At 58.2% G+C, this 27,762-nt stretch overlaps 1 protein-coding gene across 2 annotated transcripts; it reads right to left on the bottom strand.

The window, feature by feature from the left end:
* Positions 1-455: 455 nt before the first annotated feature.
* Positions 456-23,199, bottom strand: TFAP2E (transcription factor AP-2 epsilon). Of its 2 annotated transcripts, XM_054223679.1 has the most exons (8): positions 23,090-23,199; positions 22,529-22,975; positions 22,167-22,218; positions 7,499-7,717; positions 4,718-4,946; positions 4,332-4,450; positions 1,304-1,445; positions 456-873 (listed from the first exon to the last, which is right to left on the bottom strand). In XM_054223679.1, the coding sequence occupies exons 1-8, from the start codon at positions 23,114-23,116 to the stop codon at positions 585-587; spliced, it is 1,524 nt and encodes a 507-aa protein (XP_054079654.1). In that variant the 5' UTR covers positions 23,117-23,199; the 3' UTR covers positions 456-584. The 2 variants fall into 2 exon arrangements, with proteins under 2 accessions (XP_054079654.1, XP_054079655.1); XM_054223680.1 differs by lacking the exon at positions 7,499-7,717.
* Positions 23,200-27,762: the final 4,563 nt, after the last annotated feature.

Raw genomic sequence — 27,762 nt, 5'->3', positions numbered from 1 at the left:
AGTCTGAAACCGCTTCCGATCCAAAGCAGTTCTGCTGGCGACTTTCTCTAGGAGTGGGCGGCGGGTGGGGAAGCAGGAAGGTTTCCGCTGTGTTCGCCTGTCAAAAGCAGCCGATAAATCCAGGTCCAGCCAGCGATCCGGCTCCCTGCCCTCTGCCGCTCCGGCCTCGCCTCCATGAGGCTTTTGTTCTTTCCTCTCAGTTTTTCAGTTGGAACAAATTCCTGGAGCATGTCAGGATTTCACTACGGGTTTTTTTTAAAAGAAAACGAAATAAAATTGCACATGACTTGGCTTCCTGCATCCACGATTTTAATTAAAAAAAAAAAAAAAAAAAAAAAAAAGCAAACCCCCAAAGCCATTAACCTGGCTTGTTTTTTTTCAATCTCACTACGTCCATTAGAGTTGTTTTCTTCTTAAATTCTTTAAATCTTCTTTTTTTTTTTTTTTGTCTTTTCTTTGTTTGCTTTACGCGCTTCATCCCAAGTTCAAATGCAGCAGTTCAGAAAACAGTGCACTGGACCATCTTTCCCCCCCATCCCCCTGTGCTCTCCGTTGGGACCGGGGAGAGGGAGGGAGACGGCACCTTATTTCCGATGCTTCACTTCTTTTTCTGAGCCTTTGGAGTCTCCGGCCGTGTGCCCGTTCCCTGTGCTGTTCATGAACATTTTATCCAGCCCCTTGAGGGACTCCACCAGGTAGTTCTGGAAGGCGGTGAGCGCTGCGCAGATGGCGGGGCCCCCGAAGCCGTGCGTTATCAAGCTGAAATGAGTCAAACAGCTCTGGACGCCGGGCTCGAGGATGAGCGAGGGGCGGCTGTTCCCCAGCGGCGAGCGATCCTGGGCTATCAAGTCTGCAAACTCTTTACAAATTTGCCTGCAAGAGAGAGGTTTGTGTTACTATAGATGCTGTCGGGAAGCTGTGTTTGGGGTCTCTTTTCCCGTTCCCTGCCTGAGCGGCTGCCTCCCCTCCGGGGGTTTTCGGCTCCAGCCCTGGGGGAAGCCCCTGGGTGCAGAGTTGGAGCTGGTGCAGCTACTGATGCTTTGAAGGGGCACATGTGGCTGTGCCAAAATGCTCCCTGGGGTTAGGTTTCCCTCTCCCATGTTGGAGCAACCCTTCAATCCATGCTAACTATCCACCTGGCTGCTAACGATCAATCCATGCTAACTGTTCACCATCTTCCAGGTCTGCGTGCAGCGTATGAGGCCATCTCTTCCCCGCAGAAGAGTAAGCTTTCGGGGCTAACGCTGCCCTTCTGTGCTGCGGGTACGTAACACAGCGGTGGCGTGTTGCCGTCTGTACTCACTTGGTAGCCAGCAGCATGTTTTTCCTGGTGTGGAGCTCCGTGGGGTCGGAGTGCTGTCGGCACAGGTACTCTGCCGCCGCCTTGGCTGGGAACTCCGTTTCACACACGTACCCAAAATCCCGAGCCAGGTGAACGGCTTCGCCTACGAGCAGGACAGATCGACAAGCTGTGTCAGCCCCCGCCTCAAAGGGGAGCACTTTCTGGGCAACTTCAGCCTTATAATATTTCACTGAGGTGCCTTATTTCTGCTGGGACTGGAGCGCTTTCCCAGTTACCACCCAAGAGCTCTCTCCACCTTTGGCTCTTGCTGCAGAGACACCACTACGGGTTTCTTGTACTCCTCTGTAAGACAATTAATCCACGTGGGTCTCAATGACCCGTTGCCAACTCTAAACAGAAGCGGGTTCCTTCCTTTGCTCGCTTTTAAAAAAGCATGGAGACAGTGCTGGAGTTAGAGCAGGGTGAGGTGTGACTCTGGGCTGCCCCTCCACGCGGAGGAAGGGCAGAGGGGTTTCTCACTCGGGCGCTTCCCTCGCTGCTTCCTTCTCTCCCCGCTTCTTCCAAAAATCTCCTGCTTGGCCTCTCCCAACTGAGCAGAGATTTAAAGAGGGGGCTGGAGGGTGAAAAAGCGACCTGAGCCCCGTGACCGCAAGATGAAACAGGGATGTGAGAACGGGGCAGGAGGACGGGGGTTACATCCCCCCGCAGCGAGCGGGGGCCCTCGGGCGGGACGCGCAGGCAGCGTATCCATCACCCCGTGGAAATGCCCACCCATTGATGGAATTGATCCATCTCCAGGCGTCCCCGTGGAAATAATCAGAGCTGATGGCAATTGATCATGCCCAACACCCGAAATCCCGGTCGGGCAGGCAGAGCTAATTTGACTTGCCCCCCTGCTGCTATTACGTATTAGGCCATCCATCCTAATAGCATTAACCCAGATCCCAGCACAGGCTGCCCTGCTCCCGGGGCTCCGGCTGTGGAGCCGCGTTATGGGGAAAGTGTCTGCGCTTCCCGCATAACGATAACACTTTCCGCTTTATCTCCTCCTCCAAAGAAGGAGCAAATAAGGTAAACCTAGGGAATCGGAACTGCAGTCGTCTGCATGTTAAAAAAGAATCAGAAAGTAATAGCTGCTGAAAAACACTTATTGTGATGATAAAAAAGGGCTGTGTGACCTCACGGTGAGAGCCAAGGCTGGAGCCAGGGTTTATTTCCACCGCGAGTGTGTGCGAGTGGCCACGCAGCTGCACGTGCTAACGGCAGTTTGGCTGCTGTTTTGGAGAGGTTTCCGCAGCGGGGACAAGGCGGGCGGCTCGGAAAGGGCTGTCAGAGCCCAGGGGAGGAGAGCGGGCGCTGGCGGGGCAGGACGTCAGGGCTGGCAGAGCGTTCGGTCTGAGCGCACCCAGTCTGAGGGCTCAGGGGTGTTTCTGCAGTTGAACCGGGCCGAGCTGCTCCCCCGGGGCCGAGCTGCTCCCCCGGGGCCGTGCTGGAGCTGCTCCCGTGCAGCAGGTGCCCCAGAGAGGGCGAGCGCTGGGTGCGGGTGCCGAGGGCTCCCAAAGGAGCCTGCGTTTCTACCTGCAGCCCTCGCAGCGCTCCCTGGGCTCCCCGGTTCCCCTTCTCCCCCATCCGTACGAACCGCTGTGGGTCAGTGTAAGAAAAAGTCTATCGTTAGTCCTCGAAAAACACCCAGTATTTTTTTTTTTTAAATGAACAGCCGTTACGAAGGCAGAGGCGGGGAAACAAATCAAACCAAGGCAGCAAACGTCCACGAAAGAGGGTGCCTGGGGCACAGGGGCCCAAGCCAGTTTCTGCATGTCGAGTAATGACAATGCAACAGCACCTTCCTCTGGGTGAAACATCTCCCAGTACCACCACACTGAGGTGCAGGAGGAAATTATATCCATCAAGCACCCGTGGCACCGCTCTCTTAGTTACTGCGAGCTGGTAAGCAGCAACCAAAACATCAGCAGCCACCTGAAATCAAAATGTACATTTCTTCCTTCCTTCCTTTCTTTCATTCTTTTCTTTCTTTTCTTTTAATGGAAATCAGCCTTTCATTCAGCACGAACCAACTGCCCTCAGTAACAACCTCCGCCTAATGAAGCGGGTCATTTAATTTGCCGGCAACAATGGAGATGATTTTCTATTCAGAAACTGCAGGCAGCTGCCTCCAACACGCTGGGCGCAAACACAATGGATTCCAAAGCTCGGAGGGAGCCGGAGCTGTCAGTGCGTTTGTTTGCACCCCGTGTCCTTTTCTCCCAAGGTGCAGTGGCCACATCGTCATTTCCATAGGGCAAAAAGTGGGAGGGGAGCAAATAAAGCGGCTCCAAGCAGGGGCACCTCGCACCTCGGGGCAGGTCGCAGGCTGCCCGCAGCACGTTTTCAACAGCCAGCCCTTTCTGCCACACTCGGAGGGATGCTGCTGCCGCCGCCGGCTTTACCTCCGCCTGCAGCACCTCGGAGCTGCGGCATCTCCCCCGTGTCCCGCTGGCGCCCCGCTGTCCCAGGGGAGGAGGGCAGGGCTCGGACACGGGGCAGCTCCTTCTTACGGGAGGCAGGACCCGGCCCCGAGCGGGGCGACGGAGCCTGGACAGAACAGGTCCATGTTCTGAGCCGTGTCCTAAGCAGGCGCCCGGTGCTGCAGAACGGCCACTAGACCCTTGGCAGCTTTATTCAAGCTTTTCTGTATTTGGTTTCTATGAACCTGACTAAGTGTTACGAGAACTAGTTCCCAGACGTGACCGGCACGCTTAGACCCAGCCGAAAGGGAGCTCGCAGCCCCGCTCCGGCTGCGGATGCCCCTTCCCTGTGGGCTATGACTGGCCCGACAGAAATGTCTGAGTTTCGGGAGGCAGACGTGCTTGAATCAGCACGGAGACTTACACCGGGATATTTCCAGTCTCGGTCGGCGGCGACCGCTGTGTACTTTGTTTTAAGCGTTCTCGTTTGTGGAAAGCTGCAAATGAAGGGTATGGGAGTTCCGGCACTCCCATCCTCTGCCGGCGCGGAGCGTGACTCTTACCTTCCACCAGGGATGTCAGCAGGGTGACGTTGGCAGCTTTGCGCCTTCCCGCAGGTAGATTTAGTCCGATTTTCTCTAACCTTTCCCTTAAACACCGACCCCCATTTTTTGATTTTGCTCTGCAAAGAGAAAACAAGGAGGGGGAAAAAATTACAATGTAATGAATGTTAAAATAACGATAACTAATCCCAGTTTAAGCTTTTTAGGTTTGATGGGGAAGAAGAAAAAGCAACAAAAATGCTACTCCCCAATAGCCACACACCGGAATTTCTCGTCTCCGTTAATCGGAGAGGTACGCGCTGGTGCTGAACAAAAAGTCTGCTGTATTCCCTGTATTCCCGCGTGTGGCCCATCCCTGTGTCCCGGGGCTCTCAGGAGCAGCTCACCTGCGGAGGACCCCTCCCAGGAGGGAGGCGTTGAGACACTCGGGGGGCGAGAGCCTCCTCTGCACCTCCCCGACGGTCACCTTGTACTTGGAGGTGGAGCTGAGAAGAGAGAGGCGGCCGGGCACGGAGCAGAAGACCTCGTTGGGATTCGTCACCCCTCCGATCAGGCCATCTTTGTTCATTGACAGGCTGGAAATGGTGGTGCCGTTGGCCTTCGAGGGGATGGGCACTGGGAGACAAGGGAAGGAGAGAGAAGACCATGGCTGAGAGACTCCCGAGCCGGGGACGCTGCTCGGTGACTCTCCTGCAGCTTTCTCGCCCCCAGCGCCCGCGCGCTGCCATCCGCGGGGCTGGCTGGGGTATCTGTTAGTTCCTTATTTTCCTCAATAAAAGAAGAGAGGTGAGGTGATGAAACTAAATTAAATAAAGAAAAAAAAATATGGAAGAAGCCTGGACGCTGCTTTCGCCTGCTTTCCCACGCCTCCCAGCTCAACTGTTAATTAAACCCAAGGTTTTGGGCTGGTCTCCCGGCAGGCCGAGGGCTGTCCGCGGCATCGCCGCCCGGACCCGAGACCGGCGTCCCCTCCCTGCCCGCTCTGCGGAGGCAGGTGGCAGGCGAAGCGCTGGCTGCCGCTCCTCTCCCGGCGTGGGGACGGGGTGGCAGCTCTGGGCGCGCGGCTGCGTCCCGCCGGGCGGGACCGGCCGCCACCACCTCCGCACCCTGCGGAAACGCTGGGCGATGCCAGGGCGGCCGAGAGCCGTGTCTGCCCGGTGTGCGCCCGCAGGAACCCGTGGAAAGAGTTTCTTTGACTTCAGCTTCGGGGTCAGCCCCACAACAAGCCGCAGCCCTAAACTTTCCTCATCCCTGGCTTAAAGGAAGCTTGAGAAAATCAAACCCAATTAATCCAGCACAGACTTCCTTTTACTTAATGGGCAGAAGCCAGTTAACACCAGGGGTTAGACAGGCAATGGCGACTGCAGCATCGCATCGGGCCCATGGCATCGCACCCGGGGTGAAGTGGGCACGGTTTTCCCATACGTCATTCCAGTAAGAAATGTTCTTAGACGCAATAAAGCTTTATAGGTAAAAACCGTGGCTGAAACCCCTGCCAAATCTCTTTGGCTTTTATGTTCTGAAATTAACAACCAATTTAACTCTGGAAAAAAAAGAAAAAAAAAAAAAACCAAACAGGTTTTGAAAGAATCCAAAGAGTTCTGCAAATGCCATCGCTCCAGATCATTCCAGCCCTGGCATTCTTTGTGGTTCCTCGGTAATGGCTGTTCCACTATGCACATTCGGATGGTTCCTGCAAGTAACGCAGCAACGAATACCGGGGCGAGGTGCAGGTTTTATAAAGGAAATACACACGCCCAGAATGAAAAAGAAAACCCGAAAATTAATTGGGGAGGGTACGTAGACTGGACCTATTAGGGGGCGCTTACAATCAGCATATTGTAAATACAGCTCAACAACTCGTTAGCGCGGCAATAAAAAAGTAGCACATGTTACATAAAAACGGCTAATGTTTTAAGACTAAAAGATGAATGGAAAGGAGCTAAGGGACGTTAGGTTTCCTCTCAGTGTGAAACTCGGACAAAGCCGGGGGACGGAAGGGCAACGTGCGCTGGTGCCCCGCTGGAGTCAGCCACGGCTGTCGCTGCTGGAGGGACGTTCAGGGAAGAACCTGCGTGAGAACATCACCGCGCCACGAAGGAAACCGGCGCTACTTCCAGGAAGCAGCAACTTCAAAGCTTTCTTCCACAGTCCCAGAACAGGTTGTACTTGTCTCTAGGGGACACCCTTAAAATAAACAGTCAGAGCATGTTTTACAAACACCCGTGCAGCGCTGCCAGGTGTGCGGCAGGTCCCGGCACCCCGCGGATGTGGGTTCTGCCGCAGCAAGGGCCACCCCAAACCAGGCACCCCTGGAGAGCTGCTGTTGCTTGTCGTATCAAACGCTTTGTCTGTCCACCACGAGCTCTGCGCAATTGATACGCTCCTTTATTTGTGCATGCCTGAAATCATGCGGTGGCGTGCATTCAAGCCGCATGCGTGGCTGGGGACCTACATACGCACGAGGGGCTGGAGAGCCGTGCAGGAGAGTGGGGAATCGTGTCTCACCACGCATGTCTGTGACACATGGCATCCGGGGAGGAGGCAAACCTGGAGCCTACGGAAAACCAGGCATGGGATGGGTCCGACGCAGCGTGCGGGGAGGGGGCGGCAGGGCGGTGGGAAGGCAGGGATGGATGCCGGTGCGTAGCGGGGTGATGACATGGAGACACCACGGCACTTTTGCAACACGTACTGGCATTTTTAGGAATGACCCTACTGTCAGAAACAACCCCCCTGAAGCGCTGTAACCCGGAGGTACCGCTGCGGAGGTCAATGCCCAGCGCAGGCAGGTCGGCCCCGTGCCGTGCCACAAGCCAACCACGCGGGCACGGCACAGAACATGAACATTGGCATTGCTCTGCTGCCTCCGGGCCTCCGCCGAGGCCCGAGCCCCGTCACACTCGGCACATGCAGGCACGGTTCAGGGCCGGCCGTGCCGCGGAGAGCTGGCACCCTCGGCAGCGGGGCAGGGGGGATGCGAAGGGAAAAAGGGAACGGGTGGGTGGCCCGGCATCCCGCGGAGGTTAGCGGCAGCGCTGGAAGCTGAGCCGGTCTCTCGAGTCCTGTAACAGTGCTTCATCCATTAGACAGCGTTGCCTCAATACAACAAAAAAAAACATAGCCACATTCGCCATTAATTATTAATTATTGTTATTTGGCCTCACCTGCTGCTGTTTGCCTGGTCTGATCTGCAGCTTGTTTGCCCATAAACATGCTGCAGGAGGGAGACAAGCTACCATTAAAGCCTGACAGCTTTGTTTCCTTGGCTTTTGGGGAACCAAAATTGTCTCTCGTCATCTGAGTAAACCAAAAGTCCCCCTCGATCTTCAGTTGCTGCTTTCCTGTTCCCGCAAGCAGCAGGTGATCGGAGCACCTGAGCCAGCCTGCAGACGAGAAGGAAGCATGAGAGCATTGCGGGCGGGCACGGCGCGCAGCCGACAGCCCAGCGCCCCGGCACGCCGGCACGCCGCCCCCTGCGCCCGCCGCCGGCTGCGGGACCCTTCCCGACCCGGACGGGGACATGCAGGCGCCCGGCCCCGCCGGGAAACGCTACGCGCTGCTTCGCGCAGCCTCGTGGCGAGGGTTCGTCCCAGCTACGGGGCAGAGAAAGGAACCGCTGGGGCAGAGATGGGGGGGTCACGACGACGTTTCACCAGGTGCCAGATAGCCACAAGGCAAGCAGGAGGCACTCGGTGCCGCCGTGCCCGAGCAGAGCAGCGGCCGGGCAATGCACGGACCTGAGCCCCACGCAGCGCTTTGCAGCTGGGAATAGAAATGTCACATCGGCGTCACTGCGCTGGTCACCCCTTCTGAGGTCTCCTGGGTTCAGCCATGGAGACCCCCATCCTCGGAACGGGGGCAGGACGGCGCCATTCCCTCAATAAGCCGGCTCTCGCCCTGCTCGACCCCACGGCAGCGGCTTGGGCAGGCTCAGCGCCCGCTCCCGACCATGGGGAACCGGGTTCTCAGCAGAAACACGCTCCAGAGTTGCTCATTCGTACAGTGATGGACCGACGCATCGCGCGGGCTGACGGGGAAAGGGTTAGCTGCCGTGCCCAGGTGCCTGACCCCCTCCCTCCCGCCCTGTCTGATGAGTGGGACAGGGCTCAGCTGGGCCCCCCGCCCACCCCGGGCTGCTAGAAAGGGCAGGTCACAAGCTGCCCTTCCCTCTGCGAGGCTGTGCTTGGGTTGATTCGGCCAAAGAAAGGAGAAAAAGGGGACATGAGGCTTTTAGCAACGGCTCAGAAAACTCCTGGGGAGCATAAGGTCTTTTTTTTCTTATGTCTGCCTTTGCTATCTGCTATTATTATTTCCTAATTGGCCCTACGTGAGCTCTGCAAGCTGCGTGGTAGATGGGTGAATGGAGGGGGAGCTGGGGAAAGGCTGTTCCCAAAAGCTGGGAGCTGCAGCCGGGCCCGCTGGTGCCGGTGGCCTCTGGTTGGGAGCCTCGTGGCAGAGACACCGCTGGACCGGGGGGACGCGAGGAGAACGCGAGGTGACCTGCTCTGCTGTGCTGCTGGCGGAGTTGTTTCTGCAAGAAACTGGGGGCTTTTGAGAAAATGAGCTGCCAGGTGGGTTAGTGTCACCCGGGGAGCTGGGGGTGGCAGGAGAGGGACCAAAGCCCAGGGCACGGCCCTGGCAGGACGAGTGGCTGGAGAGAATGTAGATATGGCTACATGGGGGAAGCTAAAAAAAAATAATCCTAGTCTGTTCCCTGAAACCCCTCGGTCATCAAGGCTTGGTTGCTTCGCTTTGCCCACTTAAAGTTTTTTTTTTTTTGCTCTTTCTTTTAGCTGCCAGGCACTCCTGAGAGGTTTTTTTTTTCCCCCATGGAAGAGTTGCTTAGTCCAGATTAATCCTGCTGCTCCTAATTCGGCAAATCCAGAAGGGCCGGGCTGGTGGGGCTGGTGCTCGGCTCCTCACACAGAGGTGAGCTCGGCTCCGGATTTCACAAATGAAAGCCCCAGTGAAGCGTTGTGCCCCCGTGAGCCCCCGCTCCTGGGGATGCTGCGGGGCTGCGCAGCACGAGTGTTGGAGGGATCTGATGCGAGAGGGAAAACTGATTTTGAAATCAGGTTCCACTGACAGACCTCAAAGAGCTTCACACGTCGCTAATCCCCAGCCCAGGGCTGGTACGGGACCAGCCACTTAAGTCATTAACTGGCTCCCAGCGCCTGGGTGAGCTGGATCATTACTGCAGCTGGGGAAAATTGAGGCACAGAACAAGTTAAATGATTTACCAAAGATCAGGCATATGGGCACGATCTGAATGCATGCACTTCTGGTCGGGGGGAATGCTTTTATGAGCAATCCGGGCTTTACAGCGCTTTCTAGCACTTGAGCAATAGCTATAGAAAACTGATTAATTACGGCCTCTGCTTTTATAACTCCAGAACTTTCTTTTTAATGCTGTGCAATATTTGTCACTGCATCATCTTGTCCCGTGATGCTCTTGTATTTTGAAGTTAGCCGCTGAGAGTGGCAGCGTGTCAATAATAGCTGTACGATGCCTTGCTGAGTGAGGGAAGGGAAACTGTCCGCACTTCATCCGTATAATGTCACGGGAGGCGTTTCCATGGGGCTCCGCATCTCACTGCCTCCTTTAACGCTGCGGGGCAGGTACCCCTTGCAATACGTTACACGTTTCACCAGCGCATCGAGCAGCCAGGCGCAGTGACGCGCTCCCCCGCCAGTCGCCCGTCCCGGTGCTACACAGCAGGTACCCACGGCTTCGTCCTCCCTTCGAACCCGCGAGGCTGGTGATCTCCCGTCAGAGATGCCTTTTTTTTGTGCCGAGTTGGATCTAGTTTGTCTTTTAAACACACCTTGGGTCTAACTGTCAGGTGATGCAACTCGCACGACTCCGCTTGCTGTGGCATGAAAACCTCTGATTCAGCAAGTGATTTCAAAACAGCTCCTGGTTTCCAAGAACTCCAAAGGCTTTGTCCCTTGACTCTCCTGAGCTGGAGATGACCCTGTTGGCGTTGTTCCCCCCATGTCCTGGGCAGGCCGGGGGTGGTGGGGAGCCCATGGCTGGGACAGACACAGCCGGCTCCCTGCTCTGCTGGGGGATGGTTTTATGAGTTTGGGCCTGACTGTCTCCAGCAACAAAATGGAGATAATAATACCTACCTGGGAGGGATGCTGTGATACCTCATTAAAACTTGCCAGGTGATCCCTGGATGAAAGATTTCTCCAGGTGAGAAACCCCTGGGTGGTAAATGTAGCCCGAAGGAGCCAGTCCAGCGCCTCAGCACAGGATGTGAAGATGCTCCTTGGAGAAGCGGACAGGCGTGGAAAGGCAATTCCCGTGACCATGAGGTGCTGGTACCTCCAGCCACGCCGTGGGTGTGATGGGATGCCGCAGCCTTGTTTCTGCGAGGGCTTTTCAGGAGGTATTGGGCAGCAGGGTGATAGAGAAGAAACACTGCTGGGCTGGGGATGGCTGGGTTGGGATCCAGCCTAGGGAGGAAGGAGCTTCGTGCCTTCAAGGCAAAGCATGAAGTTTCTGACCCTTGTTCTGGTTTGCAGAGGTGGGTCCCTTGTTTTTTTAAGTTCCAGGTACAAAGAAGAAGGAGCAAAAGAAACCCATTGTTCAAAGGCTTTTGCTCAGGGAGCCAGAAAGCCCCGGAGAATTTCCTGCTTTTCCCTGAGGAGTTTCCGCAGAGACGATTTGCAGCCCCGCGCCTCTGCCATCGGCCAGGCTGGCGATGCTCCGTCCCCAAGCCCCCGTCCTGCTCCCTCTCCTTCCCCATCCGCCTTCACAAACCCTTGTGTCTGACACCACCGCTACGATTCCTGGAAACGGCCACTGTTAGGAGTAAATATTCAGTGCGGAAGGCGCGTCTGCAGCCCAGGCTCAGGCTCTGCGTGCGGGAGCCGCGGGATTGCGGTGCCGTGCTGGGGGCTGACAGCGCACCACCCGCTTCCGGGGATTTCTGAGGGGAAAAGAGATTTTTGCCTACAAAAAGATGAAGGACCGACTCATTTCCATATGAGAAACGTGCTACCTGTCTGCAAAATGATTTGTAAGCAGGAAAATTTGTGGTACTTGGAAATTGAATTGCTTATCGTGGTGTTATTTGTTCGGTTCCATTTCCAGCTGGAGCTCAGGGTGCTGCGAGGGGAAAAACAAGTCCAGAGGGAACATGCAAATCGCTGCCCGTCTTACAAGTCTGTTTTCTTCTTTCCTTGGATACATTACAGGTAAATCCTCCTCCTCGGCAGCGCCGAACCCTGGATATTGAAGCTTTGGTTGCAACATCTCTTTCAAAAGTGGGAGTGTGTTACGGCTCAGATCGCATTTTAAGGAGGTATCAGTTAATCCTTTTAGGAGACTACGTGGGGCAAAGCAATCTCGCATCTTCAGCCACCCCGAGAGCATCTCAGCCCCCCGGTCCCTCTCCAGGGACACGCGGGGGCCGGCTCGGCCGCGTCGGGCATCGCTGCGGGTCCAGGGCAGCCCCAGAAAACTCTGCGTGTGCTGCCCTGCGGAGGGGACGCCCGCAGACCTCCTTTGGCTGCTCCTCGCTGCAGCCGCTGGGATTTGCTTCCACGATATTGCGGGTCCGGTGACAACAGCCCCAACCCCCCCCTTCCTGGGTTTTGCTCCCCCCAGCAGCTGGGGGTCCTGCGGCTCTGGCTGGGGGGTGCTGGTGCACAGCCCCCGACGGAAGGCGCTCCAGAAAGGCGAGGGATTGCTGCTACCTTTCAGGAAGAGCTTTCAGTGAACTGATCTAACCTTCGTTTGAATGTCTCTGATGTAAATTATAAGAGGAGATAGGTATTATAAAGAGGTATCTGCATGTGGGTGTGAGCCAGAGGCAACTGCTCCTGCCGTGGCGTTAGAAGCCCTCTTTCGCCGAGGAGGTGCTGCGGAGTTCAGCTGCTTCAGTTTCCTGGTGTTTCAGCAGAGAGGTATTTATTGATGGTCCAGGGAAGGAGGTCAGTGCCATCAGCTATATTTCAAACCCGCAGTCTGTAATTATCCTTTCTTCCTAGAGGGGATTATACAGGTATTTTCTTTATCTTGAACGCACAACCTGAACCAAGTCCCCATGTCAAAGAGCCTCTCTAGGAAACGCTGTAATCGGCCCAAAGGCCTTTTCAAATGGAAGGATGGAAAGAATCTTGGGTGTTTTTTTTTATCTCTGGGCTTTCCAGATTGCTGAGTCCCAATAGGGAAATAGATCTCGGACCCTTGGAAGAAGAGAGGGAGCAGGGACGCAAGTCGGCAGCCTCAAACTATTCCCATGAGAACGCTGATCAGGAGAGGTCCCATGCCTATGCAAAGCTCCCATACTTAACATTTTCTTTCCCATGCAAATCAATAAATTAGGTTACGAACCAATACTAAGGTGCCATATGATATTAATTGCATTTTTCTTTCTGTGCCTCTATTTCACCCAGCGAAGAACCTGCCGTCGTCACTGCAGGTGTCTCCGGGGGAGCTTTGGGATGGATGGATGGGGCGGGAAGGCTCAGCCTCCCCGAGACGCGACGTCTCAGTTACGGATGGTACCTGCTTAGTGCATTGTGCCTTGATAGGAACGGCCAACCAGTATAACAACAGAACTTACTCAGAGCCCTGCAAAAGCACCCTCTGCTCCTTCGGGACTGGGAAGGGGATTAGTAAGAGGTTTGCAATTAATAATTTCGGCTAATGCATTTCCCTGCTTTACTGTTGGGGAATGACTCGGCTTCACGTGTGCTGCTTGTTCAGATTATTTTGCGAACTTTTTTGGAAACTGCTGATGAACAATTTGTGGTGAGTTCCCACACTTTTCCCTGCCGTGCTTGGTTTGATGGATTGGGCCGTGCTGTCTGGGGAGCCTCTGGAAGAGCGGCCTGAGCAGTGACCTGGGGAATGCCCCACGGGAAAGCAGCAAATATTAACGATTAAAATGTCCCCCTAATAAGGGAAACCCAAGTGCTCAGACCTTAGCAGGAAATTAATTAAAAAGGGTTTGGATTCTGCTTTTGAATGCCCAAGTGCATTTGCAGATGTTTATTGCGTGTGGGTTTTGCTGCCCGTTGCAAGAGCTGCTCTGGTGCCGCAGCATCCCCTTCCCAAACGCTGCGCTTCCCGCTCCTCCCGCTGCAACCCCATGTGAAAAGCCACTTCAGTGCAGTAATTCAGATTATTTCATTCCCCCCTGATTCAAAATTGTTTTTTTCCTCTCAATCTGCAGCTAAACCCTTTCGTATCTACATTAGAAAAATGACAAATATTTAAAATTCAGACCAATTGCTAACTTGCTCTGGATGGACCTACGTAGCTCTGCCTCTGTTTTTACGGAATTCACATGTTTCGCAGCACGAAACCACGCAGGTGTCGGGGGTGCAGGAACTGAATCAGGAGGCTGGAGACCCCGAGGATTTGGGCCAAAGGAACCGGAACCCTGCACTGCTCCGAGCTGATGCCAAGGCAAGTTTTTCACCCGAAGTCCCCCACAAGCCCGGCGTGGCCGTGAGCGCTCCCGGACCCGCACCCCCCCCCCACATCGCTCTGCCCCGTGGCATCAACCGGCACAGGTTTATTCATTTAGCAGCACAAACTCCCATTACATTTTGGCAACCAGTCTACGGGATCTTTATGTGTTTAAACAGTATAATCCATTTTACAGTAACATGCTTGAGAGGTTTTCCCTGTATTCCCTATAGAAGCGCCTGAATTTGTGTGGCTTGGATCTACATAATCTAAAAAGGGAGAACAAAGATGCAGTGTCTTCCGCAAACGGCGGCAGATCCTATGTAAGCCACGTGGCTGTTGCTATCAATTTGTTAAAATGTATTTAGATTATTGAAGGGCAAAAGACCCTTCAGCAAAGATTAGGCATTAAAAATAATGGGGGGGGGGGGAAAATACTTCACTTGATATAGAACTTGCTGCCAACGCGCAGAGCGTGCTCCGAGCCTCCAAGGGCAGTGGAGCGGCTCTGTGCGTTCACCCGGGGATCGCTCTGGGGACAGGCTCTGCTTGCCCACTGTCACAGCGAAAACGCCTTCGCTTTTCCTCGCTCGGAAGCTGCCCTGGGTTTGTAATGCCTGTGCGTTGGCGGGATGTCCGGCAAAGCTGCCTGGTGAGCACCATGTCCCAGCCCGGGCTGCCATGGCCACACCGGGAAACCCTCTGCAGCGGCCGGGACCCACCACAGAGGAGCCCTTGGGAAGGAGTAACATCCGTATCTTCCTATGGGAAAAACTCTGACCAGCCACAGAACCAGTGTGGGGAGAACCCAGCCGGCGGCGCGGGAGCACGTGGGTGACAGCGGCACAGCTCTTGCACCGTCTACAAACCCTCTGGTGACGTCTCTCCGACGACAGCCCCCGTCTCTTGCTAACTTGGATCTTGGGCTTGAAGCAACCCTGAGAGGCCTTGGTCGGATGCGTGGGGCCATCTCGGGGCTCGCAGGGAGCCCTGGGGACACGCCATCCCCACGCAGCCGCCTCCCTGGGGACACCGCTGGCTCCCTGAGACCTGTCCAACCAGTCCGGAGGGAATAGGGCCTGACCCCATCCCTGCTCCCTGGCGCCTCGGCACTTGGGTGACTGATGCCAGATAAATGCCTGAGATAGAGGGTGGGGAGACTCGGCCGGGCTGGAATCCCAAGCACGCACCGCAGACGCTGCAGGAGCTGCCGTGGCTCTTTGGGCTGCAAAGGTGAACCCGTGCCAGAGCCCCCCGAGCCACAGGTGCACCATATTCTGGGGTATTTAATCACAACGGGTGGTTTGGGCTCGCTTCTGGCCATTCTTTCTCACTTCCTTGTGCCTCTCTGCTCTTTTCCACCGAGACCCAACACTTCACCTCTCTCCGATACCCAGACGCAGCAGAGCTCCATATGGGAGAGGGCGCAGAGACGAGAGCTGAGCATGCAGCAGCTCTGAGCGTTATATCCACATTTGCTAATTAGTTCCTCCATTAAGAATTAAAATAAACAAACAAGTGGAAGGACAGCAAGAATGAGTAATTCCCCAGGATCACACAGGAAAGGGTGGGATGGTTTAGTGGTTAGGGTGCTAGTCTAGGACTTCAGAGAACCTCGTTTGGGCTCTTCAAATAATTAAGATAGATTGAAAACTTTTTTTTTTTTCCTGAGATCATGTATCTTGGAATATCACTAAACAGGAAGGAAGGGTCTACATTTGCCTCTGCTCTGCTGCAGGCTTGGTGTGACCCTGGGTTGGAGGCACATGAATGAGTCCCCGTGGGTCTACCTATGTCTGTGACCCAGGAGACGAGGCGCATGCCTGCTGCGTGGCACTGTCTGCAAAGTGAGGATCCCCCTGCCACCTCCTCCATGGGGACAAGCACCACGTCACTCAGCTGAGGCTGCTCCCGGTGGCCCCGTTGCCAACCCGCCCCCCGTGGGAGCCAGAGCTGTGGTGTGACATGGCCGTGACCCACCACCCAGGAGGGTGGGAGCGTGTGCTGTGCTCTTCCCTAGAAGTTTCCATGCCTTTACACGGTTCTTCAAATTACAGAGGGAGCACACGGGGTGGCAGGGAACAGCCAGCCCCCGGTGACCCCTTTGCCCGTGAGCACGGATGGCTGCAGCCCTGGCAGCCCAACGAGCACCGGCCAAGCCACCCAGCTGCAAAAACAGAAACCAAGAAATCGAGGAAGAGCTGCCCAGAGCCAGCCCAGCGCGTCCCCGGGGCTTGCTCGGTGGAGGCCCGTGGAGGAGCATCACCTGGGGTCCAGCTGAGGACAAGTGCTGCTGGTTTGACTCAAGCCACATGCTAAAATGCAACCCAAGCTGGCTTTTCTGAACCTACCCTTTAAGAACTGCTCTTTACTTCTAACAAAGAAAAAAAAAATTCATTTAAAAACATCTAATTAAACAGTAAGTCATGACAAGGTACATGAAACTTGGAGATAACACATGCCTGGGAGGCAGCGGGGAGGTTGAGACAAAGCCCAGCGCCTTCACCGGTACCCGCGTGTGTTATCTCACATGAACACACACCTGGTTTTATCCTGGTGCAATTATGGGACATTAAAAATATAATTTTAATGGAGGAATGGTGATCTGGATGCAGTTCAGAGTAAAAACTTTCTTTTAAGTTTCTCTGTTTGATTAGTAGGTGTTCCTGCCGCGCACGCCCGTGTGCGCAGGGCAGAAGCGCGGGGCTCGGAGGTGTGCCTGCCATTTGATGCAGGCTCTATCTCCCGGTGTGTGCGAGGGCTTGTCTGAACTTTAAAGCCTTCGTGAGCAGCGCTAACGCAGCAAAGCTTCCAGTCAAGACCCGGCTTGTCCCAGGTGAGCCCCTTTTCCCACTCGGGCAAACTCCCGCAGCAGATGGAGCCGGAGGGGGTCGGGGGGGCTCTGCCAGCGGAGCTCAGCACCCTGCCCCTGCCTTCAGTCCAAGCACCGCTGGCTGCGGCTAGTCTTATAAAAGACGTGTCTTCGCAGCCCCGGGTGTTTTAGAGGATGACCTCATTTATTACCTTGCTCGTCACAGGAAATGATGTTTATCTAATCTACCATTCTTTCAAGATTTTTTTTCTTTTTTTTTTTTTTTTTTTTTTTCTCCCTGCCACATCTGGCTTCCCGCGGCATTTCTTACAGCTCGGTTCCTCCCCGTGCTGAGACCAAGGAGAAATGGCACCGCTGCCGCCACGCCAGCACCCGGGTCCCGCCAGCAGCCCTGAACGCACAGCCCACGGGGAGATTTTCCATCCCAACCTGGAGCTTGCATGCGGTGGCGAGTGGATCTAAGCATCTCGGTCTTAATCTCCCTCCTCTGCTGCATTCTTTAGTAGTGACAGCTACTTCTTGCAGTATTTCTAAATGTGGGCTCGGAGCACTCCGAGGCACAGCTTTCCCTCCGTCTGTCCAGCATCCCGCCAAACAGGTCCACATTCCTGAGCAGAAACGCTAGCATGCCCACTCCGGAGCGGCCGAAAAGCCTCGCATGGAAATTTAAACAAGTCACAAACACGAAAGCGAGCGCAGCGGCCGAATCCTGCTGCCTCAACGCCAACCTGGGGAGTTCATTCCCCACCAGCCGCGTGGTGCCCGTGGGCCGTGCACGCCTGGGTGCCAGCCCGAGCCCACGCTGGCTACACCCTGCTCTGGGTTGTAAAATGCTGCAGCCAAAACGCTTGCCCGCAAGCGGGGTGCGCAGGCCCCTGTGGCTCTGCTGCAGGGCCCCGACTTGCCCTGACTCACTGCCAGCAGGACCCCAGGCTGCTCCCGCACCCCAGCGTGCCCCCAGGCTCCCACGGCCAGGGAACGAGATTTGTATTTTTCTTTGTAATAAAAAGGCTCTATCAGAAGCTTTGGGCTGATCCTGAAGGGATGTCAAAGCAATAAAACCCCTCCTTGTTTTACGAGCAAGCTGCAGGATTTTTTTTGCTACCAAGCGCAATGGCGTAATTCTTGGTTTCATAAGCAGAAAATCACCCTCTCCGCGCTCAGACAGGGAAGGACCCACACCAGGAGCAACCGCTGCTCAGGGCTCGCTGGGTCTCCAGCCATTTGTCTGGGGGGGGTCGTGGCGGGATGTGAGTAACCGTCCCGGGGCATCTAAACACCAGGGCAGCAGGTGAACAGAGCAGAAAATGCCTGTAGGTGTTGCAGCCTAAAGCAGCCAAAGCCCCGGACTAAACTTTTTTCAGAATTAATTTTTCTGTTTTCAAGTCAAATATCTTCCTGGTCTTATATAAATGCTTGGGAGGGGGGGGGAACACAAAAAACCAAAAAAACAACCAAAACCTACCAAAAAAAATCCACCAACAAAAAAAACGAGACAGCAAATAATTTCTGAAATATTTTCGAAAAGGAGGAAGAACGAATAAATGTGTATACAAAAAAAAAAATATTCATAAAGGCTCTTCTCCCCTATTCGGGATTTTACCCGTTTAATTCTCAAACTAAACATAGCCCCTGTTTGTCGCACCAGTACGGGGGAAGCTCACCCTCCGTTTTCCAGTGCTGTTCTCCGCGCTCCGAGCGAGATCCCAGCTCTGCCTCCACCGGCACCCGGCCTCCCCGCCGCCGAACCGGCCCCCCCCGCCCCGGCTGTCCCCCGGGACCCCCGCAGCACCCGCGGCTGCGCCCAGCGCCCCCGGCCCGGGGGCTGCCCACGGGAATCACCAACCGACAGCGAGCGTGGAAGTTCCGTTTTGAACGGCTGTTTCCAGCCCAAATCTGCCTCCCGGCGCTGTCCCCGGGGCCGCGGGACGGGGACCCCCGTCCCCCCACGAGCCTTGGGAAAAGCCCCCCGGGGTGTACCGGGGCGCTGCACCCCTCAAGGTCTCCTCGAAAATCCCCTGTAATGATATTAACTGCTAAAACCGTTGAAGTTTATTTAAGAAGGAAAAGGGGGAAAAGCAAACACGCAGCCAGGGATACTCTGGCATCGCGCTGCGGGGCTCCGGGCCGTTCCTTCCCCGCGGGGGGACCCCGCAATCCCGGCCCCCCCCGCGATGGGGACGGGCCCCGGAGCTCCCCGGGGACGCGGGAGGTGACAGGCTGCGGGGACACCGCCGGGGGCTGCGGGCGCTTCCCTCCCGTTTCCAGCTGGTTTTGAGCGGGGGTCCCTGCGCTTGGCTCGACTGAAAAGCGGCGGCGAGCCCAGGAGTTAAAAGGTGACTTGGGGGGGGTTTGGGGCAGGTAATTAATATTTTTGTTGAACCAGGACAACAGTATCTCGGCAACTAATTAAGGAGAGATTTATCTGTTTTCACATGCACAGATTTATATCAGGTTTCTGTCCGAGGGCCATACCGTCAGGAATTCAAGGATTAATCATCCCCGGTGCGGTATTTGAGGTCTCGGCGCGATTTATGACAAAACTGCTTTTTTTTTAGCGTTTCCCCTCACTCCCCACGGAGAGAGAAGCACAAGAAACCCCGCTCTCCACCCGCACACCTCCTCGCCCTCGCCGCCTGCCTGGAAACCGCTCGGGATTTCTCTCTGATATTTTTATTTTTGGGGTTTTTTTTCCGAGGGTGTAATTCATTCCGGCCGCGGGGTCCGAGGCTTCGCCTCGGGCTCACCCCTGGCCCCCGGGAGTCAGCTCAAAGCAGAGCCAGCGAAGTAAGAACGACTCCGTGTTATATATTAAAAAAAATTAAATAAAGTATGCTGTAAAGTAATAAATTCGCCCGGTTGGAGCGGAGGGCAGCGGCGTTTGCCGCTCCCGCCCGGCAGCTCCTGCCCGCAGCGCTTCCCCCGAACAGGAGCAACCCCCCCGGTTATTTTGGGGACACGCAACCCGTCACCCGCCGCTCCCCGCTGCCGCCCGGGGCCTGTCCCTGTCCCCGGGGGTGATCGGCCGCCGGGGCTGCGGCAGGATCGTTTCCCCCCCGCTTCGACTGCGGCTTCCAGAATTCCCCAGCTTTCTTTTTGAGGCACCTCTTCCAGAGCCGCCCCGCAGAGAAGGGGGAGCGCGGCCATGGAAATACGGGGGACCCGCGGGAGCCCGGCCCGAGCCCCGGGCAGCGGCGCAGGATGCGGCCCCCGGTGCTGCCGCCGCCCGGAGTGGGACCGGGGGGTCCCGGACTCCGTCTCCGCTACGAGAAATCCCCCCCCGCGCCTCCGTCCCGCGGCTCCCGGGGTCGCTGCTGGCTCTTTGGCGGGGGGGCGCCCGCGTCCCCCCACAAACACGCTTTGCTTTGGATCTATGGATTTCTCAGGCTGCTCCAGCAAACTCGGGGCTTCGAGCAGAGCCGGGGACACCCCGGCAGCGCATCGCCCCCAAGGCTGCCGTCGGAATCCGATCATTCTCCAAAATATACTTTGCATCGTTATTCCTAACGCAGCAGGGAAAAAAAAAAAAGAAGGGAACCGGAGTGGGAAGAGCAAGCATCCGCAGGCACAGGGGCTGCAGAGGCACTGCACCCACAGCCCCGCTTTCCAGCCAGGGTTATTTGGTTTTTCCTTTTTTTATTCCTTTTTTCCCCTTTTTTCTTTTTTTTTCTTTTTTCTTCTTTTTTTTTTTTTTTCCCCCGAAACAGGGACTGGAGGATCTGCAGGCACAAATCGGGCACTAAACAACAACAAATCCTCCCGAAGGCAGGCGAAAATTTCTAAGTAAGGGCGCGTTTCGGGGAAAAAAAAAAAAAAAAAAAAAAAAGAAGGGGAAAAAAATCCCAAATCACCGTAACTTCAACCGAACTTCCAGACAAATATTGCCATTGCCGTATGTTTTCTGAAGGCACCTCGAGCGGGGCTGGCAGCCCCAGAGCAGCGAGCGCAGGGCCGGCGGCCCAACGAGAGCGCACACGCCGCTTGTTGCAACCATCCCTCGTGCAAGGATATTTAATGAAATGCCTCTCATGTGCTCTAATTAAAGCTAAAATAATTACGGTCATTAATGCTCCACTGAAATGCCGCGTGTAATGAAGCTGTGTTCTTAGAATAACAATTTTCATGGAAAGGGGGCTGTAACGCACCGTGAACGCCGCTCCCCCCGGTGTAACGACCGCCACCGCCGATGTCGGCGGGGGAGGACCCGCACGATCGGGATATTTTTCCCGGTTTGCCGGGGCTGGGCAGTTACCGGGGGGTTCGGCTGCGGCTGGGCCATGGGAAACATCCCCCGAGCGGTGGCGGGACGGGACCGGGACCGGAGCTCGCTGCAGCCCCGGATGCTGCTACCGACATAAACCCTCCCGGTTTCAGCGGCGTTTTGCCCGGCCGGGGCCAGTCCCCGCTGCTCCCGGGGCTCTCGGCGTTTCCCCCAGCAAGCCCGCACGCCGCCGGGCTGCGGGCACCGGGCTGCGGGCACCGGGCTGCCCGTCTTACCCTCCGCCGAACCCTCACGGGCGGCTGCGGTTTCGTTTGCCCGCCTGTGCTGGCGACCGTGCCACCGAGCAGCAGCTAAACACGTCCTTCCCGTCTACATATTTTTGTACAAAATCGCGGGGAGAAGCCAAGAGCAGCGCTTGAATATTTCATACGAATTTTCGCCCCGAGCGGCCGCATAAATCGCTCACGTCCCGTCCCGTGTGTCGTGTCCCCCCCCCCCCCCCCCGCTCCCAGCAATGCCCCGGTGAAGTTTTTATTAGAAAAATATTTTACCGAGTTGAGCTGTTTTCCCCGCGGGGCTTTGTCTGGAAGCAGAGGGGCTGTTCCGCGGGTCGGGGAGAATCGGCAGTAAATTAGGAGAGGCGGCGGGAGAGCCCGGGGGCCGCGCCGGGCCCCTGCCCGCAAGTCCCGCGGCCCCGCAGCCCCGCTCCGGCCCCGGGAGGGAGCGGCTGGTCTCCCCGCCGGTCGCCGGGGCAAAGCCCCGTTTCTGGAGCCGCAGACGGGGAGTCCCCGCAGGCCCGGGGTTGCTGCCGAGGCGGGGGCCGAGCCGCGGCGGCGGCGGGACGGGGGCGGCCGCCCGAGGGTCTGCGGGATGCTCCCCCGCCGCGGGGACGGGCAGCACCGGATCCAACGGCCGCGCCACCTCCTCGCCGCCGTTAAACGCGTCCTTCCCCCCGGTACGAACCCCGCCGAACGGGCCCGCTCCGCCGTGACCGGGAGCACCAGGAGCTGCCGCCGGGGCATCCCCGGGGCTTCCCACGCAAACCGTCTGCGGCCGCCGGCGGTGCGGGCCCCGGGGGCTCACCCATAGCCGGACCCGTCCGTCCGGGTCCCTCGGTCCCCGGTACCGGGAAGGTGCGGCGGCCTCGGTACCGGGTTGGGGGCTGAGGGACGCGCTGGCCCGCCGGCACCCGCCGCTTTCGTTTCAGCCTCGCCGGAGACAGCCCCGGGAGCGGCCCCGCGGGACGGGTGTCGCGGTGGGAACGCGACGCGGGGGGAGCCCCGAGGGCAGGAGCGGGGCGCGGAGCCCGGCCCGGTGCCGCGTCCCGCGGTGCCGCCGCGCTCTTACCTTTCTTGATCACGGACTGATCGAGCAGGTTCATCCCGCCGTCGTCCACGGCCTGAAAGAACCGAAAGAAGAGCCGTCAGCCGGCGGCTGCCGGTGCGGGTGGGCCCCGAGCGGTCGGTGTCCGGTCCGCCCGCTGCCCCCTGGCCAGGAGGAATCGTTCGGGCACGGACGAGCTCCGGTAAGCGGGCTCCCAGCCCGGCGGCTCTCCTTGCCCGGGGGTAGGGACGCCGTAGGGCCCGACCCGGCCCGGCCGGGATCCCCCCCAGCCCCCGGGGCGCACAAGCGGCGGCGGGATCGGTCCCCTCCGTTCGGCATCCGTCCCCCGCGACCACCCCACTGTCCTCCCTCCGTCCCGCCGGTACCTGGATGTCCTCGATGCCGTGGTGGCCGAGGCCGTGGAGGCCCAGCGGGCCGTCGGCGAGGCCGTGTCCGCCGTCGGGCAGCCCGTGGAGCAGGCGGGGCACGGCGGGGTACTCGCGGCGGGGGTCGAGCCCCAGGGCGCGGTGGGTCTGCGAGAGCAGCCCCGCGTCCTCCTGCCGGCCGCGCTGCGGGGGCCAGGCGGGCTGCTGGTGCTGGTGCAGCGGGCTGAGCGCCGCGTACGGGTCCCCCAAGTGCGGGTAACCGGGCTCCTGGCCCTGCGGGTAGGGCAGCGGTGGCTGCGGGTACGGCGGGGGGAAGTAGGGCGGCTGGAAGTCGGCGGCGGGCGTGTGGCAGAGCGGCGGCGCCGAGCCGTAGGGCGCCTGGTTGAGCGCGGGCAGCTGCGGCAGGCGGGCACCGGCCGGCGCCCCGGGCAGCCCCTCGGCGCGGTCCTGCGGCGGCGGAGACAGCGGCGGTGAGGCGGGCGCGGACCCCCGGCCCCGACCCCCGCCCCGCGTCCCGGCCCCGTCCCATCCCGCCCCGCCCGCGCCCCGTCCCGCACTCACCATGCCCGGGTAGCTGTGCACTAGCATCGGTGCGGGCCCGCGGCGAGCCCCGGGCGGGCCGGGCCCCGGGGGTGCCCCCGTCTCCGCCCCTCTATCCCGCCGGAGCGGCGTCTCCCATCGCCCGCCCGCTCCACTGCGCCGGCCCCGACTCCATGCACGCCAGTTATAGCGGCGGGGGCGCGCCCGCCGCGCCGGGAGCGCGCGTCAGAGCGCGGGGACGGGGACGCGCCGCCCGCTCCCGCGGGGCCCCGACGTCTCCCGACGGTTCCCGACGGCTCCCGACGGTGACCGGGGCGGGAAGCGAGGGGCTCTCGCCGCCCCCGGGAGCGCGGCCGGTGCCTCTCCCCGCGCCGTCGGACGGCCCCGCTCCCGCCGCTCCCCGCACCGCTCCCGCGTCGCACGGGGCCGCACCCCCCCCTCTCCTCCCCGGTGCCACCCCTGGCTCCCCCCGCCCCGGGCCGCGCCGCCTGAGAGCCCTGTCGGGGAGCGCCCCGGGCCGGAGCGGGTGCCGAGCCCCGGGGGCCGGGAGGGCCCGGGGGTGAGGGCGGGCTGCGGGGCTGCGGCGGTGCTCTACGGTTTGACTTTATTAGCCCGAGCAGGGAGCGGGGGCCCCGGCCGTGAGCACAGCGAGAGCCCCGGCGGCATCTGCAACCTCCGCCCGACGGCGGCCGCAGCGGGGCCCGGGGCCGGTCCTGCCGGGAGAGCCCGGGGGTCCCCCCGGGGCGCTTCCTCCTCCTCCCCGACGGGGAGCGGAGAGCCCCAGCCCGGGCCTGGGCAGAGGGAGAAGTGTCTGGGGGTGCTCCGGGCCTGGCTCCCTGCCCGAGGGGACGGGCGGGAGGGCGGGCGAGAGAGAGCGAGGGGAAACCGAGGAGCAACGACAGGCAGCGTGTCTGCCTCTCCGCCCTTCCCTCCCTCCTCCAGCCCTCCCTCCTCCTCCTCTCTATCCCTCCTCTTCCATCCCTCCCTCCTCCATCCCTCCTCCTCTCCATCCCTCCCTCCTCCTCTCCATCCCTCCCTCTCTTTGGGCCCTCCCTCCGGGGCAGGGCGAGGCGAGCCCGCAGCACCGGGTCCTTGAGCACGGCACCGGGCACCGGGCACCGGGCACCGGCGGGACTAGCCGGGCGGACGGGGCGGCCCTGCCAGGGGGCACAGAGTGACCCCCATTGACGCCCCCCCCCACGCCGGTGCGGTGATGCACCCTCATGGCCATGCGGGGGGTGCAAACCCGCACGCACACCCGCCCAGCCCGGCACCCACTCGCGGCACCCGCGGACACACGCACACGCTCACACACGATCCCCGGCCCCATTGGGCGCCCTGTCCCCGCGGGGTCCCCGCGGTCTCACCGTGTCACCCGCCGGGAGCGGGCTGCCCGTGTCTGTGCAGGAGTTTCCATTGGTGGCAGCGTGAAATTTGTGTGTGAGCAGAGAACAAACCCTTTACCCCCAACTGTAATACACCGTGATGTGTGATAGACATTAACAAACACAATCCCACATTGCATTTAATTTAATTCCACTCTTCCTGCCCCGAGCTACAGCTCCCTTCATTTTCATTTTTCCTCTGAATTCCCACAACTCAGACCTCTTTGATTTCCAGGTTTAATTAACAATGCTCATTAAATGAATTTTTATTCATTTCTTTTAATATTACCCTGCCACCTGTCTTTAGGAGGCAAGGGCTGATCATTTATTCTAATTTATTTCTATTAAAGATGGCATTTAAGGGAGGGAGGAGGGATGTGTAGAGGTGTAAAGGGATGATCTATTCAAATCTCTTCATCTCCCCTCAAATGCTGTTGAACGACGCTGCTCCTGAAAGTTCTGTATTTATTTTCCACCAGATCTGTTTCATTTGCTAGGAAAAATTGGATTGGACATGCTGTATTTTGCAGTTATGTTCCAGTTCATTCTTAACGTCCCTTGCTCCTCTAGTCCGTATAATGTTGAGCCTTTATTCATCGGAAAGAGGTGAAACTGTGCAAAATCCGTTCGGGAAGGGCCGCGAGCTGGCCTGCACACGGGACCGCGGGGTGAGTGGGGGGGATGCTCCCTGGCAGCAGCTCGGAGGGAAGCTGTGTTTCCACCCAAAAATGAGACAGAGCAGAGGAAACCTGCAGCACTGACAGACAAAGGGAAGGCAAAACAAAAGGCAAAGCTGCCCTGCTGGGGGTAAACTGGGCTCGTGGCAACGTGGGGGCCTGGGGCAGGGGGCTGGGGCAGCCCGAGCCTGGTGGGGCCATGGGGCTGCCAGGCGTCAGGTTGGGGCTTCTCATCCCCCCAGCCCAGTGGTGCCCAGGAAGGGGACAAGGGACTTCGCAGAGGACAAGAGCGAGTGTCTGGCTGCTGCTGGGGGCTGTGTGTGTCTGTGCCAAGGGTGAGCTCTGACCACTCCTCCCCTCCGGGCTGGGTGACCCCCAGCAGCTCCTGCGCCTGGCACCCCCTCCACAGGCAGCACAAGCAGCACCTTCCCAGCCCTCGGATCCTGCCCAGCAACACGGTCAGAGCCCTGCAAGCACCCAAACGGTCCTTGCAAGGCGCCTGAGACCTGCCCAAGTCCCCCGCTGCCCCGTCCCCTCTGTACAGCTTTGCTGAGAGCGTTTTCACCCACCTGGTGACGAGGACAAACTAAAGCTGTGGCTCTCCCATGGGCAGCCATTAAGCCACCAGCGGTGATAACGAACAGTTATTTGCTTTAACCTGTCCCTGGCCAAGGACTGTCACACCGGGTGCTGCTCACACGCTGTCCCAGCAGCTTCCTGCTCCTGCTACCGGTTCAGCATGGCCAGAGCAATTGCTGGGGGTCACCCGAACACAGGGAGCTCACACGCAGCTCCCCACTAGCCACGTTTTAGCCTCCCAGTTTAAGGACCACCTGCACATCCCGCTGCGCTCGCGTTTTGCTCTGCCAAACGTCCTTCATGTTTGCAACCAGAACGACGTGATCATGCCGAGGTCCTCAGCATGAGACCAGCCCCCTCGCCCCCCAGCTATGGTCTGGGCCACGTCTCCACCCCAGGGACCACTTGTTGCATTTGCACCCAAGCCAGAAATCTCTGAAAAACTGGTTTTGTAAGAAAGGTCCCAGTGCTCCTTCCCAGGGAGATCAATGCGTGCATCGGCTCTTCCAGGAGCGTGCAAGGGGCTTGAGGCAGCAACCTCTGCTTTCAGGGGTCAGCAGCGAAAATACCTGCCGGGCAGGGCAGAAGGGGCATGGAGACAAAAGTACTGAGCCCAGCTCTCTGCCCGAGCCGGAGACAAACTGGTTCTTCCCCAGAAGCCCAGCTCCCATCAATACCTCAGAGAAATGCAGGCTGCCCCTGCCATTTCCCACACCCCCTTCCCAGGAATCCAGGTGGGGAAGGAAGCTCCTTGCTCCGGGGCTGGAGAGCTGGGCAGGGCTTTGGGGAGAAGGACGGGGGCCCTGTCGAGGGGTGGGCAGGGAATGGGGCAGCCCCCCCTGCTGCTCAGGCCTCCCACCCCTCTGACACCTTGCGGCAGGAGGTCTGTGGGAGGGGGCTGTGCTCTGTTCCTGCAGCACAGCAACCAAATAACAACCTTATGAAATATTTAATTTTATTGCCAGTGCTTTTGGGGTGATATGAATAAACACAGTAAGATAATGTATGCCATGGCCGGGTCTGCAATGGCTTTATGACATTTAAGCTGTCAAAGCGAAACAGAATGTGCATCTGCTCCTCTGGGGCCTTATCCATCTTGTCCAAGCCACGGTGAACGATCATCTTGCTCCTGGAGAGCTCGCCCTGGTGTTGAAAATGCACTGGGAGATAAAGCACGGTTTGCTCTGGGTGTTGCTGGCTGCAATCCCGCTCCGTGCTGGGATCTCAAAGCGCTGTGGCAGACAGGGGACATGAGGTGATGCCGTCACCCACCTTTCTGGCACTGGAGGATTGATGCCCACAGATGCCAGCTGCCGGTGGTGGAACCTGAGGTTGGGCTCGCAAAGCTCGGGCTGGCCGAGGAGGGACCCTGCAGCCTTCGAAGCCTTGGCCAGGCTGTTGGGCCACCGTCTCCCTCGCACTGGGCTGAGCCGCCCCGGGCACACCAGGGCCTGCAGACTGGCACAAGCGGAGTCAACAGAGACACCCACACAGCAGAAGCCTCCACCAGCTCCAGTGCTCTCCCCTCCTAAACGTGTTGTTGTCAGAACCCAGGGGTCCTGGGGGGGCAAACCAGCCTTTTAGGGGTGCTCTGTCCGAGAACGTGTTTGGGAAGTGGTGTCCTGGGACAAGAGAGCAGGGATATTGCTCAAGGAGCCCTGGCATCTACACAGCGCATCTCCTCTGGAATACAGCTTGGTAATATCCCAGGGCAAGGCCGGTGTCTCACAGCGCGTCCTCTGTCAGCTCGTGAGCAGCCAAGAGGAGCGTGTTGCGTGTTATGCAAAGAAACAAGTATATGGTGAGCCATCAGGGTCTCAGGGAGGGTCCAGCTCTGGCAAGGCATGGCTGGTGCTTCCCACACCTGATGGGACTTTCCATTGAAGAGCATGAGAATAAGGGGCAGGTGCTCCTCTCCAGGCACCTGCTGGTGGCCAAACCCCACTGCCCTGGGATGTGGTGATAGATGAGCTGGAGAACCTCCCTGGGCTCCTGGTTTGCTCCCAGACAGCCTGCCTGGGAATTAAAGACCAGCAGCCAAAGGCCTCTGGGT

This window comes from Rissa tridactyla, chromosome 18 (assembly GCF_028500815.1).
Source record: "Rissa tridactyla isolate bRisTri1 chromosome 18, bRisTri1.patW.cur.20221130, whole genome shotgun sequence".
NCBI lineage: Eukaryota > Metazoa > Chordata > Aves > Charadriiformes > Laridae > Rissa > Rissa tridactyla.
The sequence above is the reverse complement of the archived record's forward strand: the minus strand, read 5'-3'. Positions and strand labels throughout refer to the sequence as shown.

Bases quoted from the DNA above. Each gene is read 5' to 3' on its own strand.
- TFAP2E (XM_054223679.1), bottom strand. From the start codon at position 23,116: ATGCTAGTGCACAGCTACCCGGGCATG. The intron at 22,219-22,528 runs GTACCGGCGGGA...CGGTTCTTTCAG, and splicing joins ACGGCATCGAGGACATCCAG to GCCGTGGACGACGGCGGGAT. The intron at 874-1,303 runs GTGAGTACAGAC...TCTCTCTTGCAG, and splicing joins AACATGCTGCTGGCTACCAA to GCAAATTTGTAAAGAGTTTG.